We start from the raw sequence: 13751 nt of genomic DNA, 5'->3' as shown, positions 1-13751 counted from the left end.
CACCGATCCATCACCAGCTGCCTTGGAGCCCATAAGGGCGCATCCCTGTGCAGCAGGGCTGGACACCTCTTCTGTCCAGAATTGCTGGGCGTTGGGAATGACTGTAGGAGCAGCTGCTACCAGCAGTAAAGTTATTGGAAATGATTGTTGAGGTGTCCCTAAAATGCCTCACGTCTTTGCCAAGACTATTGCTTATCAGAATTGAATATTTTGCATCCAGTAATGTGCTGTCTTGGACCCTCTTGTGTTCCAGGACGGTAGGAAAGGTGTTCTAAGTTTCCCCTGGTGCCGATTCATCTGGGTAAAAACAGAGTGGGGCATGTGCTGTCTGAGCCCCAAAACTTTGGGTTTTATGGGGCCTGCAAGCTAATTCATAAAACTGTCAACGAGGTATTTTGGCCTGCATGGTGTCCCTGTAACCGGAAGGTGCACGTGTGACATGATGCAGCGATGGCAAGCCTTGGAGATGCAAACATATGTGGTAGCATGATTCATGGGTGTAGATGCAAGCCTGGATTGGAGTGCAATGCCCTGGCGGCAAGCTTGGTGATACGTTGACTTGCATATGTCCTCGATGCCTTCAAAGTGTATGCTAGAGTCATGATGTTGCGTTGTGGAAATGAGTGCCCGAAGTGCAGCATGATGAGGAATCAGCAGGCTTTGGAGACACATCCTCGAGTGGGGGCAGCAGGTCTTGGACACATGTAGCATTGGTCACTTGTCCCTGACGCCTGCTGCTCAGGTGCACAGGTGGTAGTATGGTGTAGAAGCTTCAAGCATGAAATGTTTGAGGAGAGGCTGTTGGGTGCAGGGACTGAGACATGACTGAGTGGCAGTGTGATAGGGTGGTGCAGAGTTGACTGTGAGTAGTAGTGTAATGCAGGGCCTGGAGGCCTTAGATTTATGTACCTGAGTGGCAGGGACTGCAGGCCACAGCGACATGCGACTGGAGGCAGTGTTATGCAGAAGCAGCAGGAATAGGAGATGTGTGGTCAAGTGGTAGCAGGATACATTAACAGTAGGCCTGAGAGAGGTAACCGCAAGTGCAGCGTGATACAGGTGCTGTGCCGACATAACAGTGAGTTCGTATCATGACAGCAAGTGGCAACGTGATGCATGGACTTCAGAGCCAACTGTAAGGTGGCAGCGTGATGCAAGGGTGGAAGCCCCCGATAAAGCATCTAAGTGGCAGCATTGTGAGGGGGTTGCTCTAGCGGCTCAGCAGACACATCGTGTGATTCAAGGGCAGGTTATGCAGTAAAAGGCAGTGTGTCGTTTTATATCACTCCATTCATGTTGTGTGAGAGTGGGGGCTGTCCCTCCCTGCCACTCCTGATCTCAGTGAGCTCCGTGCATGGGAATGTGCATGGGATTGTGCATGGTGATGTATGTGTCTTCCTCTCGCTTTGTTTCTGCCTGCACTGGCTGCCAGCTCCAGCCATGGCTACCTGCCAAGAGAAGTCTCAGAGGTGATGTTCCGTGACTAAGCAGAATATGGAGACTACGAGGACGCAAGGGGTCCGTGCGTGCGAATGGAGAGACGTGCAGACAGACCTAAGAAGGACTGCGAGGAAAGACCTCCACCCACTCCAGTGACGTCCAGTACTAGAAAATCTGGGAGATGGTGGGATTCCTAACCCCAGAGCAACTTGTCAGTCTGACACGGCACTCTTCCCTCGGATTTGTTCAGTATTGACCTGGCGAGACCCCTTGTGGGTTCTCTAATTGAAAATTAATACCAGATCAATGCCCTGAGCAATTTGCATATTGATCATAAACAACTTTGAAGGCACCAAGTGTGTAGCAGATCAATGGAGCTGCTAGGCAGGATGCAGCGGCGACTCAGGGTGGCGTCTTTCTTCCCGGGCAGGCGTGGGCATTGGTTTTTGATGCAGAAAATAAAATAACAATCCGTGCCGCAAATCCATACCAGCAGGGCTACATGCATCCCCTAGATCTCACTATGTCCCAAAGAATACACAGCCTCTCTACAAGGGCTCGTCACACACGCACAGTCTGTGCATCTGTATGGTAGATAGGTATACGTTCCAAGACAGCAGAAGTCTAAATTGTGTGCCTTTTCTGGTAGGTATCAGAGTTTGCTAAGCCCGTCATTTCTCTGCCATTCTCTTTAGATGTTATACAGTGTTTCCTTGTTGCCATGGGCTGGGCCTGGCCTGAAAGATTCACTCCTGCAGGGGGATGGCCCTTAGTTCTGTGCTTCTGGGTCTGTTTGGGATCCTCCTGCCGGCATACCAACAATGCGGCATTTTTCTGCATGTGAGCAGTACGGATGGAATGTAGGCATCCAGCATGCCAGCAAGGTTGGAACTGATCATGTGCGCCACATACTCACTACCATCTATCAGGCTTACTCCATTCCAAGATGGCAGTCGGGTAACATCACTCATCTTCCACAGCCAGTGAAACCCAGAAGTTACTAGTTCCTGTTTTTTGACATATTAGGTTGAAAAAGATTCTACATTACATGGACCCTACTCACCATATCACAGTAACAAAGGCTCTTATACAATTCCCTTTAGATTATGAAGAGTCCATTTGTCTAGCCTGCAATTGCTCCTACTTCTCCAACTCGTACGAAACGCTGCTGTAAGGCTAATAACAGGATCCAGACTATGGGACCATATTACACCCATTCTGTGACCCCTCATTGGCTTCCTTTTAGACAACACATTGTTTTTCAACCCCCTGGTTATTATGCATCGTACCATTTATGCAGCCTCCACAGCATTCATAGTGGCTGAATTCCAGTTGTACCCTCCGTCCCATCCAAACTCTGCGTTCGTCAGGTAAACGTTTATGGGCTATCCCTAGAACTAAAGCTGCTCTGTTAGGCGACAGTTTATTCGGCTGTGGCCAGGAAAGAATAGAACATCTTCCCTCTTGTACTAGAGAGACTGCTTCCCTAACTATCTTCAGAAAAAAACTCAAGACATGTATAGTCAACCTCCAAATAGCCTCTTGAAGGATCACTCTAAATCCTTTGTTTTATTCCTGTTTTTATGCCTGTTGTATTGTCCTATAGCACCAAGAAGCTTTGGTGTAGGTGCACTGAAAAAGTATAACATTACATGCTTGCCGCCTAAATAAGGAGTCTAAGCTATAAGGTTGCCCCATTGTTACTATTGCTGTACCTCCTTACCCCTCTGTTTTATTTTTACTTCTTGCCTCCTGTGTTCTGATGCTTGTGATTACTCATTCTCTTGTCTTTTGTAATATATTTAATAAAGCTGGTAGTCCTTGCATTCTTGTTAGCTAGAAATTTCAGCCTTAACATCTGAATGCCTCATGTTGCCATCTTCTCAATTCTTTTGGTGTTTTTTGGTGCTGGTTGGTGTTTCCTTCACTCCTGTGACATTCATGTACCCTCCAGCACGGATTTCGAAAAGGGTCATCCTTGGAAGAAAGCAAAATAGCGACCCCTCCTTTCCACCCTTCATTCCAGGTTTGTGTGAGTGACCTTTTGACTTTCTTGACGTTCTGTTGGCTTATCAGCTGTGTGTCGGATTTCTGATGTTCGGTGAACAAACTGGACTAGCTTAAAATTCCTGCTGTTTTTATTTGAAGTAATTATTGGTTTGATTTTTTAAAATCTTTGTTTCCACTGGTCTTTTAAGCAAGCTAATCTGGTAGCAAGTCAGGAGAAAGCTACCATCTTGATTGAACAAGGATGTTATTTAAGTGTAGTACGTCAAGTGATATCCTACAGTTGCTTTTACCTTTCTAGACAAAAGCAACTGTTGGCTACCCTCAAATAAGTGGAGTCATTCGGTTTAATTGTTACACAGCAGATCTCTTCCTTTACAATCTTCGTTGTGTATCTTCTGGAAATATTGACACACCGTTGTTCCATGACCACGGGTTAGGGTCCGTGGGAGAGACAGTTAAGGCAACTAAGAGCACAAGACTTGTTTGTGGAGCCAGATTCCCCAGTTACTGTTCAGAGTCTGCACAGGGACCCACTGTATTTAGGCAAATGCAGTGTTTGTGAATATCCGAGAGAACCTCTTGTTCGGTCCCCATGGATTGAGCTGCATCCCTGTGCGCTCTTGCTTATCCTCCTGCCCAGCACAAAGACCAGACCTTAACTTCCACAGCCTTTGGCACACCTTACTTGAGTGATTGGGTCAGGCTGAAGTAAGAGTATTGAATGCTTTCTTTTTAGATATTCATCCCACTGATTGGGTGTCTGTCCTCCAGGGTGGTTCATTCTGGTCTGACTTTCAGTAGCACATTGGGTTTACCTCTCTTGGGCAAATCAGGGTTTGAGAGCTTGTATCAAAAGTTTGAGAGCGCCTTCAAACTCTATGCTGCTGTGATTACCCTGGCTATGAAACTATCATGGCATGGATTTGATAGAGGCTGGTGTTAATGTTTCAGTTTTTAGCCCTATTGTTCTTACAGTCGAACAATCATATGAGCCTCTCAGATGGCAGTATGTTATATTATGTGTATTTGTATGGTGCACACCTCACCCGAGAGAGTATCCTGGTGCTGAAGCAGGAGTTCCATAGGCCGAGCCAGGGGCAGGACTGGGTGAAGACCCAGATCTTCAGTTTCTTGCAGATTTCAAGAACAGAGGCCGAGACTGACGGGCAGGGGGCAGGTTATTTCAGGCCTTAGGAGAAGGGAAGGGACAACTGCCAGATCTGGGGAGGGTGGGGGGGTGTTTAGGTGTGTGTAGGTGTAGGAGTCAAGCTGAGCGGAGGTGTCTGATAGGTTTGTAGAGGTTTATGGGTACGTGGGGCCAATGTTGTGTAAGGTGTACGTGGGGCCAATGTTGTGTAAGGTGTATGTGGGGACAATGTTGTGTAAGGTGTACTCTGCTATATTGTTTACTAGTATAGTATAGGGCTTTCCTATTCAGAATATATTACTGACTTTGATGCAGGCAGCTTAATCCTCCATCATAGCACGAAGCACAATTGTCAAGCTACTTCACATTGCCTTCTTTCTCATATTCTCTAAATATACTCACTAATACATGATGAAATATTGTAATGTGCTCTCTTTTCGGCAAGGTTTCCCTTGGTATCCTTAAGCAGCAGGGATGCAAACAACATCCTAATGGCAACGGGGGCACTTCTCAAGCGCACCTCAATCACGCCTACCTCAAAGGGACTGTCAAACGCAAGCTATATCTGTCTGCTGCCTGGTTTTACATATATCTACAGACTAGTGAGAACACACCCTTCCATTCTTGTATACTAATACCTGCTGCCGGGCCAGCTGGTCGCCCACAACCGGTAAGGACACAGATGTGCAAAGTTAGTGACTACTTGGAAGAAGGCCTCCCTCACTGTGCTCCTGCCAATTTGTGGCAAACTTCCACTTAATCCTACAGGGCACACACACACACACACAATTCCAGAAACCGTATATTGTGACTTGCAATAACAACTTTGAGCAGCTCCATTTTATTTATCTTACTGTGTTCTATTGACCATCACAATGATCCGTACTTTTTAGGTCTCGCCTGACCCAGCGCATGCACTGGTCTGGCGAGACTTATTGAGAGGGCTCCAAAAAGTGCTACCAGGCCAGCCTAGAGCTACAGTGCTTGTGCGCGGGCGCGCACGCCGCGCTTTACCGCGATTACTTACGGTTTACGGCCGCTTTGATGTTTAATCGTGATCGCGATCACTTTCGCGGCCGCACGGCCGCTTTGCATAGCCACTAGGTCTCGCTTTTGGGACCTTATAAGTATTTAGTTATGCAACTGTTGCATGGCTAAACACTTATAAGGTCCCAAAGGCGAGACCTATTGGCTATGCCAATGCTTGTTACTTTAATCATTTTGCATCATAACTAGTCAATCCATTCATATATAACTACATGCTCTTATGCTCACCACATCCCCTTTTAAAGCTTATAACGAAGTTTCTTTCAAATCCGATCTCTTGCGCCAATGAAATATGGGACCTCTAAACATCTTCTAGAGGACAACAATCTAACACTGTTACCCTCTCACATTACATGTGCACACCTCTTGATTTCTTCCTTCAAATGTTTAGCATCTCTGCCTTTGGATGAGACGCCACCTTATTTGTTGATCTCGTCACACCGTAGGCCCTGGGTTTCACCTCTTCAAATTATCGAGCTATGTTCCACCTCAGCCAAATGGATTCTTTCCTGTGCATAGATGATGTGGATTGTTAGTTCAAAGGAGGAATCGAGCCTAACTTATTCCTAAAGGGAAGGCCAGTGGCTGAGTGACTTGTCATGGCTCCCTATGTGTGCAAGGTCAGGTCTACAGAGCCCTCTTGCATCAGCTTTCTCCATTAGTGGCTCTTTTATTGTCTTGGCTTAACCATGCCGAAGAGCCCAGCCTGGTGTAGGCAGCTTCTAATTAAGAGGAGACTATTCTTGTCACGAGCTATGCAGGAGTCGAGAGCAAATGACTTCACCTCTGTATGTTTGTCCATCTGCCTGTGCTCCCCCGTAATCTGCTCCACATATGTCGAGTGGGTTCTCTGTCTTTCTGGGCCCAGTCCGAGGTAAATTGCAGACTCTGTGCAGTTCTCTTATGACAGAATAGACAGGAAGGAGGTCTTCCGTACTCGCTGGCATCCTCCAATGCAATAGCAAGCTGTGTCCACTTCTGTAATTTCCTTATAGGCACTGTTTTAAGGACAGTAATTAAACATGAAGATTCTTGGCATAAACACTACTGGCGCAGCGGATCGCTTGGAGAATCAGAGTGTCTTGCGGAAGCTGTTCGACCAGCCTAATAAAGACGTTAAAGACCTACGACACAGAGCCATTGCTGGCTAAACATACAGGGCTGCAAATTCTACTAGGCTATTGTCAGTTAACCACAGAACCGCCTACCCAACAGGGTAATTGTTGACCAACCACACAGAGCTCGTGCAAGTCAACTTAACGAACTGTCAGACATGGCTAATGAATAGTGCTGACCACCAGGCAAACGTATTATGCCACAACCATCTGTCATTGTCCAGAAACCACACAGGGTCACTGATTTATGTGATGAGTAGCATTGCAAAATCCTCACCAGGGAAAGTTGCGGGAAAGTTCATGGATGAGTAGTTAGAGCGGTGTGTGGATAGAGGGTTTCCTGTGTGGGAATGTTGGTTGTGATAAACTCCTCTTGTGACAGATATTCAGAGGCAGTAGGCTGACTGGAAGCCTTGAAAGGTAATGGTCTCCATTACATAGGCCCCAGACATCATGGAAACCTGCTGTCGGCCATTACTGTGGGCTGTTGCTGAACTCCATTGCACTGCAAAATCCTTGCCAGGGAAAGTTGCGGGCAAGTTCATGGATGAGTAGTTAGAGCGATGTGTGGATAGAGGGTTTCCTGTGTGGGAATGTTGGGTGTGATAAACTCCTCTTGTGACAGATATTCAGAGGCCGTAGGCTGACTGGAAGCCTTGAAAGGTAAGGGTCTCCGTTACATAGGCCCCAGACATCATGGAAACCTGCTGTCGGCCATTACTGTGGGCTGTTGCTGAACTCCATTGCACTGCAAAATCCTTGCCAGGGAAAGTTGCGGGCAAGTTCATGGATAAGTAGTTAGAGCGGTGTGTGGATAGAGGGAGCGTAGTTCATGAGGGTTGGAGCTATGCTCTGATCGTGTTGCGGTGGACAGGTTGCAGAATCTAAACAGTGTGGTGTCCTAGAGGAGGAGTTATTGTCATATGCATGATCCTATTATAGGCAGGAAAGGTGACTAGAGAGACAAATGTGTGGAAGGGCCTATCCTGTGTGGGAATTTTGGTGTGATAAACTCCTCTTGTGACACAGATATTCAGAGGCAGTAGGCTGACTGCAAGCCTTGAAAGGTAAGGGCCTCTAATACATAGGCCCCAGACCACATGCAAACCTGCCGTCGGCCACCACTGCGGGCTGTTGCTGAACTCCATTGCAGGTTGTTGTTGGCCGACTGTAGAGTGGTGATGTAAAAAAAACATACACCATTGTCGACTATCACTCAGCACTATTGGTGTTCACCACTCTAAGGCAAGGTGTATTAAAGCTGGATTCCCAAGCTCACGTCTTAGCAAGGTAAGACTGGAGTATGTCAGTCGGAATGATTAGTAGGCAGCTAGACCTACTTGCTCACTGAGCAGTTTTGGGGCCTTTCACGTCCTGGGTGCCTCCGTCATATGGTGTCCTTCCCTTGGGTAAAAGTGGGAAACCAAGCGCAAGGGAGATGCCCCGCTACCCATACATACCCTGCCCTTGCCCACACTGCCAGAATGTGACGGTCGGCCCTGCCTGGAAGTCACTCTAGAAAGTTCAACACAGAGAGGGGAAGGCAGAGACAAACAGGAGACTAGGCCAGGCAGAAGTCACTCTAGAAAGTTCAGCACAGAGGGGAAGGCAGAGACAAACAGGAGAGCAGGCCAGGCAGAAGTCACTTTAGAAAGTTCAGCACAGAGGGGAAGGCAGAGACAAACAGGAGACCAGGCCAGGCAGAAGTCACTCTAGAAAGTTCAGCACAGAGGGGAAGGCAGAGACAAACAGGAGAGCAGGCCAGGCAGAAGTCACTCTAGAAAGTTCAGCACAGAGGGGAAGGCAGAGACAAACAGGAGAGCAGGCCAGGCAGAAGTCACTTTAGAAACTTCAGCACAGAGAGGGGAAGGCAGAGGCAAACAGGAGAGCAGGCCAGGCAGAAGTCACTCTAGAAAGTTCAGCACAGAGAGGGGAAGGCAGAGACAAACAGGAGAGCAGGCCAGGCAGAAGTCACTCTAGAAAGTTCAGCACAGAGAGGGGAAGGCAGAGACAAACAGGAGAGCAGGCCAGGCAGAAGTCACTTTAGAAAGTTCAGCACAGAGGGGAAGGCAGAGACAAACAGGAGAGCAGGCCAGGCAGAAGTCACTTTAGAAAGTTCAGCACAGAGGGGAAGGCAGAGACAAACAGGAGAGCAGGCCAGGCAGAAGTCACTTTAGAAACTGCAGCACAGAGAGGGGAAGGCAGAGACAAACAGGAGAGCAGGCCAGGCGGAAGTCACTCTAGAAAGTTCAGCACAGAGAGGGGAAGGCAGAGACAAACGGGAGAGCAGGCCAGGCAGAAGTCACTCTAGAAAGTTCAGCACAGAGAGGGGAAGGCAGAGATAAACAGGAGAGCAGGCCAGGCAGAAGTCACTTTAGAAAGTTCAGCACAGAGAGGGGAAGGCAGAGACAAACAGGAGAGCAGGCCAGGCAGAAGTCACTTTAGAAAGTTCAGCACAGAGGGGAAGGCAGAGACAAACAGGAGAGCAGGCCAGGCAGAAGTCACTTTAGAAAGTTCAGCACAGAGGGGAAGGCAGAGACAAACAGGAGAGCAGGCCAGGCAGAAGTCACTTTAGAAAGTTCAGCACAGAGGGGAAGGCAGAGACAAACAGGAGAGCAGGCCAGGCAAAAGTCACTTTAGAAAGTTCAGCACAGAGAGGGGAAGGCAGAGACAAACAGGAGAGCAGGCCAGGCAGAAGTCACTCTAGAAAGTTCAGCACCGAGAGGGGAAGGCAGAGATAAACAGGAGAGCAGGCAAGGCAGAAGTCACTCTAGAAAGTTCAGCACAGAGGGGAAGGCAGAGACAAACAGGAGAGCAGGCCAGGCAGAAGTCACTTTAGAAAGTTCAGCACAGAGGGGAAGGCAGAGACAAACAGGAGAGCAGGCCAGGCAGAAGTCACTTTAGAAAGTTCAGCACAGAGGGGAAGGCAGAGACAAACAGGAGAGCAGGCCAGGCAGAAGTCACTCTAGAAAGTTCAGCACAGAGAGGGGAAGGCAGAGGCAAACAGAAGACCAGGCCAGGCAGAAGTCACTCTAGAAAGTTCAGCACCGAGAGGGGAAGGTAGAGGCAAACAGGAGACCAGGCCAGGCAGAAGTCACTTTAGAAAGTTCAGCACAGAGGGGAAGGCAGAGACAAACAGGAGAGCAGGCCAGGCAGAAGTCACTCTAGAAAGTTCAGCACAGAGGGGAAGGCAGAGACAAACAGGAGAGCAGGCCAGGCAGAAGTCACTTTAGAAAGTTCAGCACCGAGAGGAGAGGGGAAGGCAGAGACAAACAGGAGAGAAGGCCAGGCAGAAGTCACTCTAGAAAGTTCAGCACCGAGAGGGGAAGGTAGAGGCAAACAGGAGAGCAGGCCAGGCAGAAGTCACTTTAGAAAGTTCAGCACAGAGGGGAAGGCAGAGACAAACAGGAGAGCAGGCCAGGCAGAAGTCACTCTAGAAAGTTCAGCACAGAGGGGAAGGCAGAGACAAACAGGAGAGCAGGCCAGGCAGAAGTCACTTTAGAAAGTTCAGCACAGAGAGGGGAAGGCAGAGGCAAACAGGAGACCAGGCCAGGCAGAAGTCACTCTAGAAAGTTCAGCACCGAGAGGGGAAGGCAGAGATAAACAGGAGAGCAGGCCAGGCAGAAGTCACTCTAGAAAGTTCAGCACAGAGGGGAAGGCAGAGACAAACAGGAGAGCAGGCCAGGCAGAAGTCACTTCAGAAAGTTCAGCACAGAGGGGAAGGCAGAGACAAACAGGAGACCAGGCCAGGCAGAAGTCACTCTAGAAAGTTCAGCACAGAGGGGAAGGCAGAGACAAACAGGAGAGCAGGCCAGGCAGAAGTCACTCTAGAAAGTTCAGCACAGAGAGGGGAAGGCAGAGACAAACAGGAGAGCAGGCCAGGCAGAAGTCACTTTAGAAAGTTCAGCACAGAGGGGAAGGCAGAGACAAACAGGAGAGCAGGCCAGGCAGAAGTCACTCTAGAAAGTTCAGCACAGAGAGGGGAAGGCAGAGACAAACAGGAGAGCAGGCCAGGCAGAAGTCACTCTAGAAAGTTCAGCACAGAGGGGAAGGCAGAGACAAACAGGAGAGCAGGCCAGGCAGAAGTCACTTTAGAAAGTTCAGCACCGAGAGGAGAGGGGAAGGCAGAGACAAACAGGAGAGCAGGCCAGGCAGGGGCCGAAGAGCAGACTTAGGGGGAATACAGGAAGCTCGACGCTTCCTTTGCTGAAAAGCTTATTAGTGGAAAAGGAAAAAGCAATTACTAGTGCGCGTGAGAGCTGCGATTCATTGTTGTTTACCCCTGAAATGAAAGGGGGTGATAGCGCCCCACTCGCGCCCCCCTCTCCCCGGGGCTCTCTGGGTGCGTGCAGACCCAGAGCAGGCGCATCGGCCCTGGGCTTGTTTCTGAAGCAGTCATGGACCCGGGTCAAGGTTTCCTGCTGTGAACCTCGATTTCTTACGTGTGCGGGTCCGTGTCTGGACGCCTAAGCATTTTGTTCGCGCTTTGTTTCTTTGGGGTGTTTGAGAGGGAGCTGTCTTATTTGGAGTGTGTGTGTGGGGGGGGGGGGGGTTGCTAGAAGCGCCCTGGGATTCCTGGGAGTCTGGACACTTGTTGCACTCACTCCTACTCAAGTGATATTCACCCCCGGCTGACACTACACCCACTTCCGCCACCTCTACCCTAACTCCCGCCTTCCCTTTCTCTCTCCGAGATCCTGCCTCTTGTTAATGCCCCCACCCTCCCAGGAGCGCACTCAGCCGCTTCCTTACCCCCTTCATCGAAGATGAAGCCCCGCCGCTTGATGACGAGGCCCAGTGTATGGGAGAAGAGGGCCGTGCAAAGGCAGCACCTGTGGTTCTTACCAGAAACCAGAGCCACTGGTTGGAAAACCTTCATTGCTCTTCTGAAAGTTTGCTTTCATTTCTCTTTTTCATCCATTTTTAAGAGCGTTTTTTCCTTCCTCTCGTTGTTTGCGACATAACAAAGACCGGTGGCAGCGGGGCTGTTCATGAATGAATTATTTTATTCCTTACTTTCAAGCCCGCTCCACGATGCTCCAGCTCCTGCAATGGAAGATGTGTTCAGTCCCCCAGATGAGCATGGCCGTTTCTTGCCTTGCTTGGGGTGACACCTATGGACCACAGATGGTAATGCAGAAGAAAGATGCGGAGTGCTGCTTTCAAAATACACATTTCTGCGTTTTCTCTCTGCGCTGGAAACCCTCTGCTTTTTTTGGAGCGACCCTCCCTGCTCAAAAGTAACACATGGGAAATACCAAGTTATTCTCTTTGGAGCCACTGTTCTGCAATTTCTGATTTTGGTAATTGAGTGCACCAGTTTTTCGAGTCTTTAATTTTCTAGCAAATACATACCGCTTAGGGTAAAACTGTAGTAATTATCCCCTGTTATTCACATGGTACCAACACCTGTGTCCATTTTACGTTATGTTGACGAGATGTCCTGAAGATACCCCATTTTTAGGGCTGTCTTGACAGCACAACTGTCGACGTGACCTGTTTTGGCCAATTCAGTAAAATATACATGGAATAGGAGTTGGTTCCACCCAGGGAAGTATTACTGTCACATCTCATGTTATTGAGCATATAATTCCACCTTCCGGAAAGTGCTCTCATTGTAATGCATGAAATATATTTTACATCTGAAATGTACCCTCCATCATACCGGTGTTTACCCCATTCAGTTATTTAACTAGATCATTCATCATATACAGAAAACATTTTATTTTTTGTTACCCCTTTCCAATCATTGGCAGAGTTAATAAGGCTGGATTTAATGGAATGTACAGCATTGGTGAACAACCTAGAAATATCAGTGCTGCCCCCTCAAGTGGGATAAACACCACCACCCAGGAAACATCACAGTACTGACACTCTACCAAACTAGGCATTTTGAGTGTTTACATATCCAATGACTGATACAATTTGAAGGACTTGCTATTAGATCAAGCTTTTTCTTCGGTCCTTTATTTAGTGCACATTCAAGAGACAAAGAAAGGGCCTTTCTCTGTGGTATTCTATTGTACTGACTAGGTAGACCTCCATAATTCACATACATTCCTAGGCATTAGGCTGAATGGAGTCCCTCTGAAGGGTGTCCCCCTCCTGCACTGTAGGGGAGGGGGCTGAGTTAAAATCCTGGTACTGACCCTTGAAGACTGAGCCTAGGCATACTGTTATCCTCCACAATTGACGCCTGGAGATGAATGAAGGCAGGTACTGGTGGAGATGCTTTGTAGCAGTCAATTGGACAGCTTACCAGCACAACTCTTTAGTAGGGTGATGTCTATTGGACTTCGCATGCACTGACAGGCATGGTGTATTAAGCAGCACAGAATACTTCGCTGGAGTGGAATGAGGTGTGGCAGGGGCGAAGCAGGCCTGTAGCCCTCATTGGTGGTGCGATGGAGACACTTGTGTGAACACTTTTGATGAAGTGGATAGAATCTCATGTACCCTACCCATTAATGGGGTTGATGGAGTCCTACAGATCCCACTGGTGGTGATGGGGATGCCCGTGACACACACACACTTTAGGCCACTTAAAGGCGCATACATGTAGACTCTATTCATTTTATGTTTATCTCATCAGAGCAGTGGGTAGTGGTTTGGCTACTACTAGTATACACTCTTGGTAGTGGGAATAGAAAAGTGTGTATGGTGTGGTCAGAGGTGCGTAGATGGGGAGACACCAATGTTGTTACTGATAGATGTATGTTATCCATACATATGTGGTATGCAAACACATGTCCAGACTGCATTCTTTAGGTTAACGAAGGATGCTGCACATGAATGCCCTTTCTCCGTCAGTGGATATAAAGGGGTATGTGTTAAATCCAATTGGTGGGATAGATAAAGGTGTGTGTTTGTGTATTCCACATTAGTGGGGAGACTGATATTGCATTGATCTTCCAACGTAGAGGTGGACGGAGGGACAAGAAGCCTTCACTAGAACATTGAGGTCTTTGCCCAGAAGAAGAAGCCACATGGGT

At 48.3% G+C, this 13751-nt stretch overlaps 1 protein-coding gene across 3 annotated transcripts in view; it reads left to right on the top strand.

The window, feature by feature from the left end:
• Nucleotides 1-13751, top strand: part of ZFHX3 (zinc finger homeobox 3) — a 338436-nt gene that overhangs the window by 233419 nt on the left and 91266 nt on the right. For 2 of the 3 annotated variants that reach the window (XM_085638005.1, XM_085638004.1), the window contains one exon: nt 3395-3466. The exons of the other annotated variant lie outside the window; for it this stretch is intronic. In XM_085638005.1, coding sequence (XP_085494131.1) covers nt 3395-3466 — 72 coding nt within the window. The remainder of the gene's footprint in view (nt 1-3394; nt 3467-13751) is intronic. 3 annotated transcript variants of the gene reach the window in all.

This window comes from Triturus cristatus, chromosome 12 (genome assembly GCF_964204655.1).
Source record: "Triturus cristatus chromosome 12, aTriCri1.1, whole genome shotgun sequence".
Lineage (NCBI taxonomy): Eukaryota > Metazoa > Chordata > Amphibia > Caudata > Salamandridae > Triturus > Triturus cristatus.
This window is presented reverse-complemented; position numbering and strand designations above follow the sequence as displayed.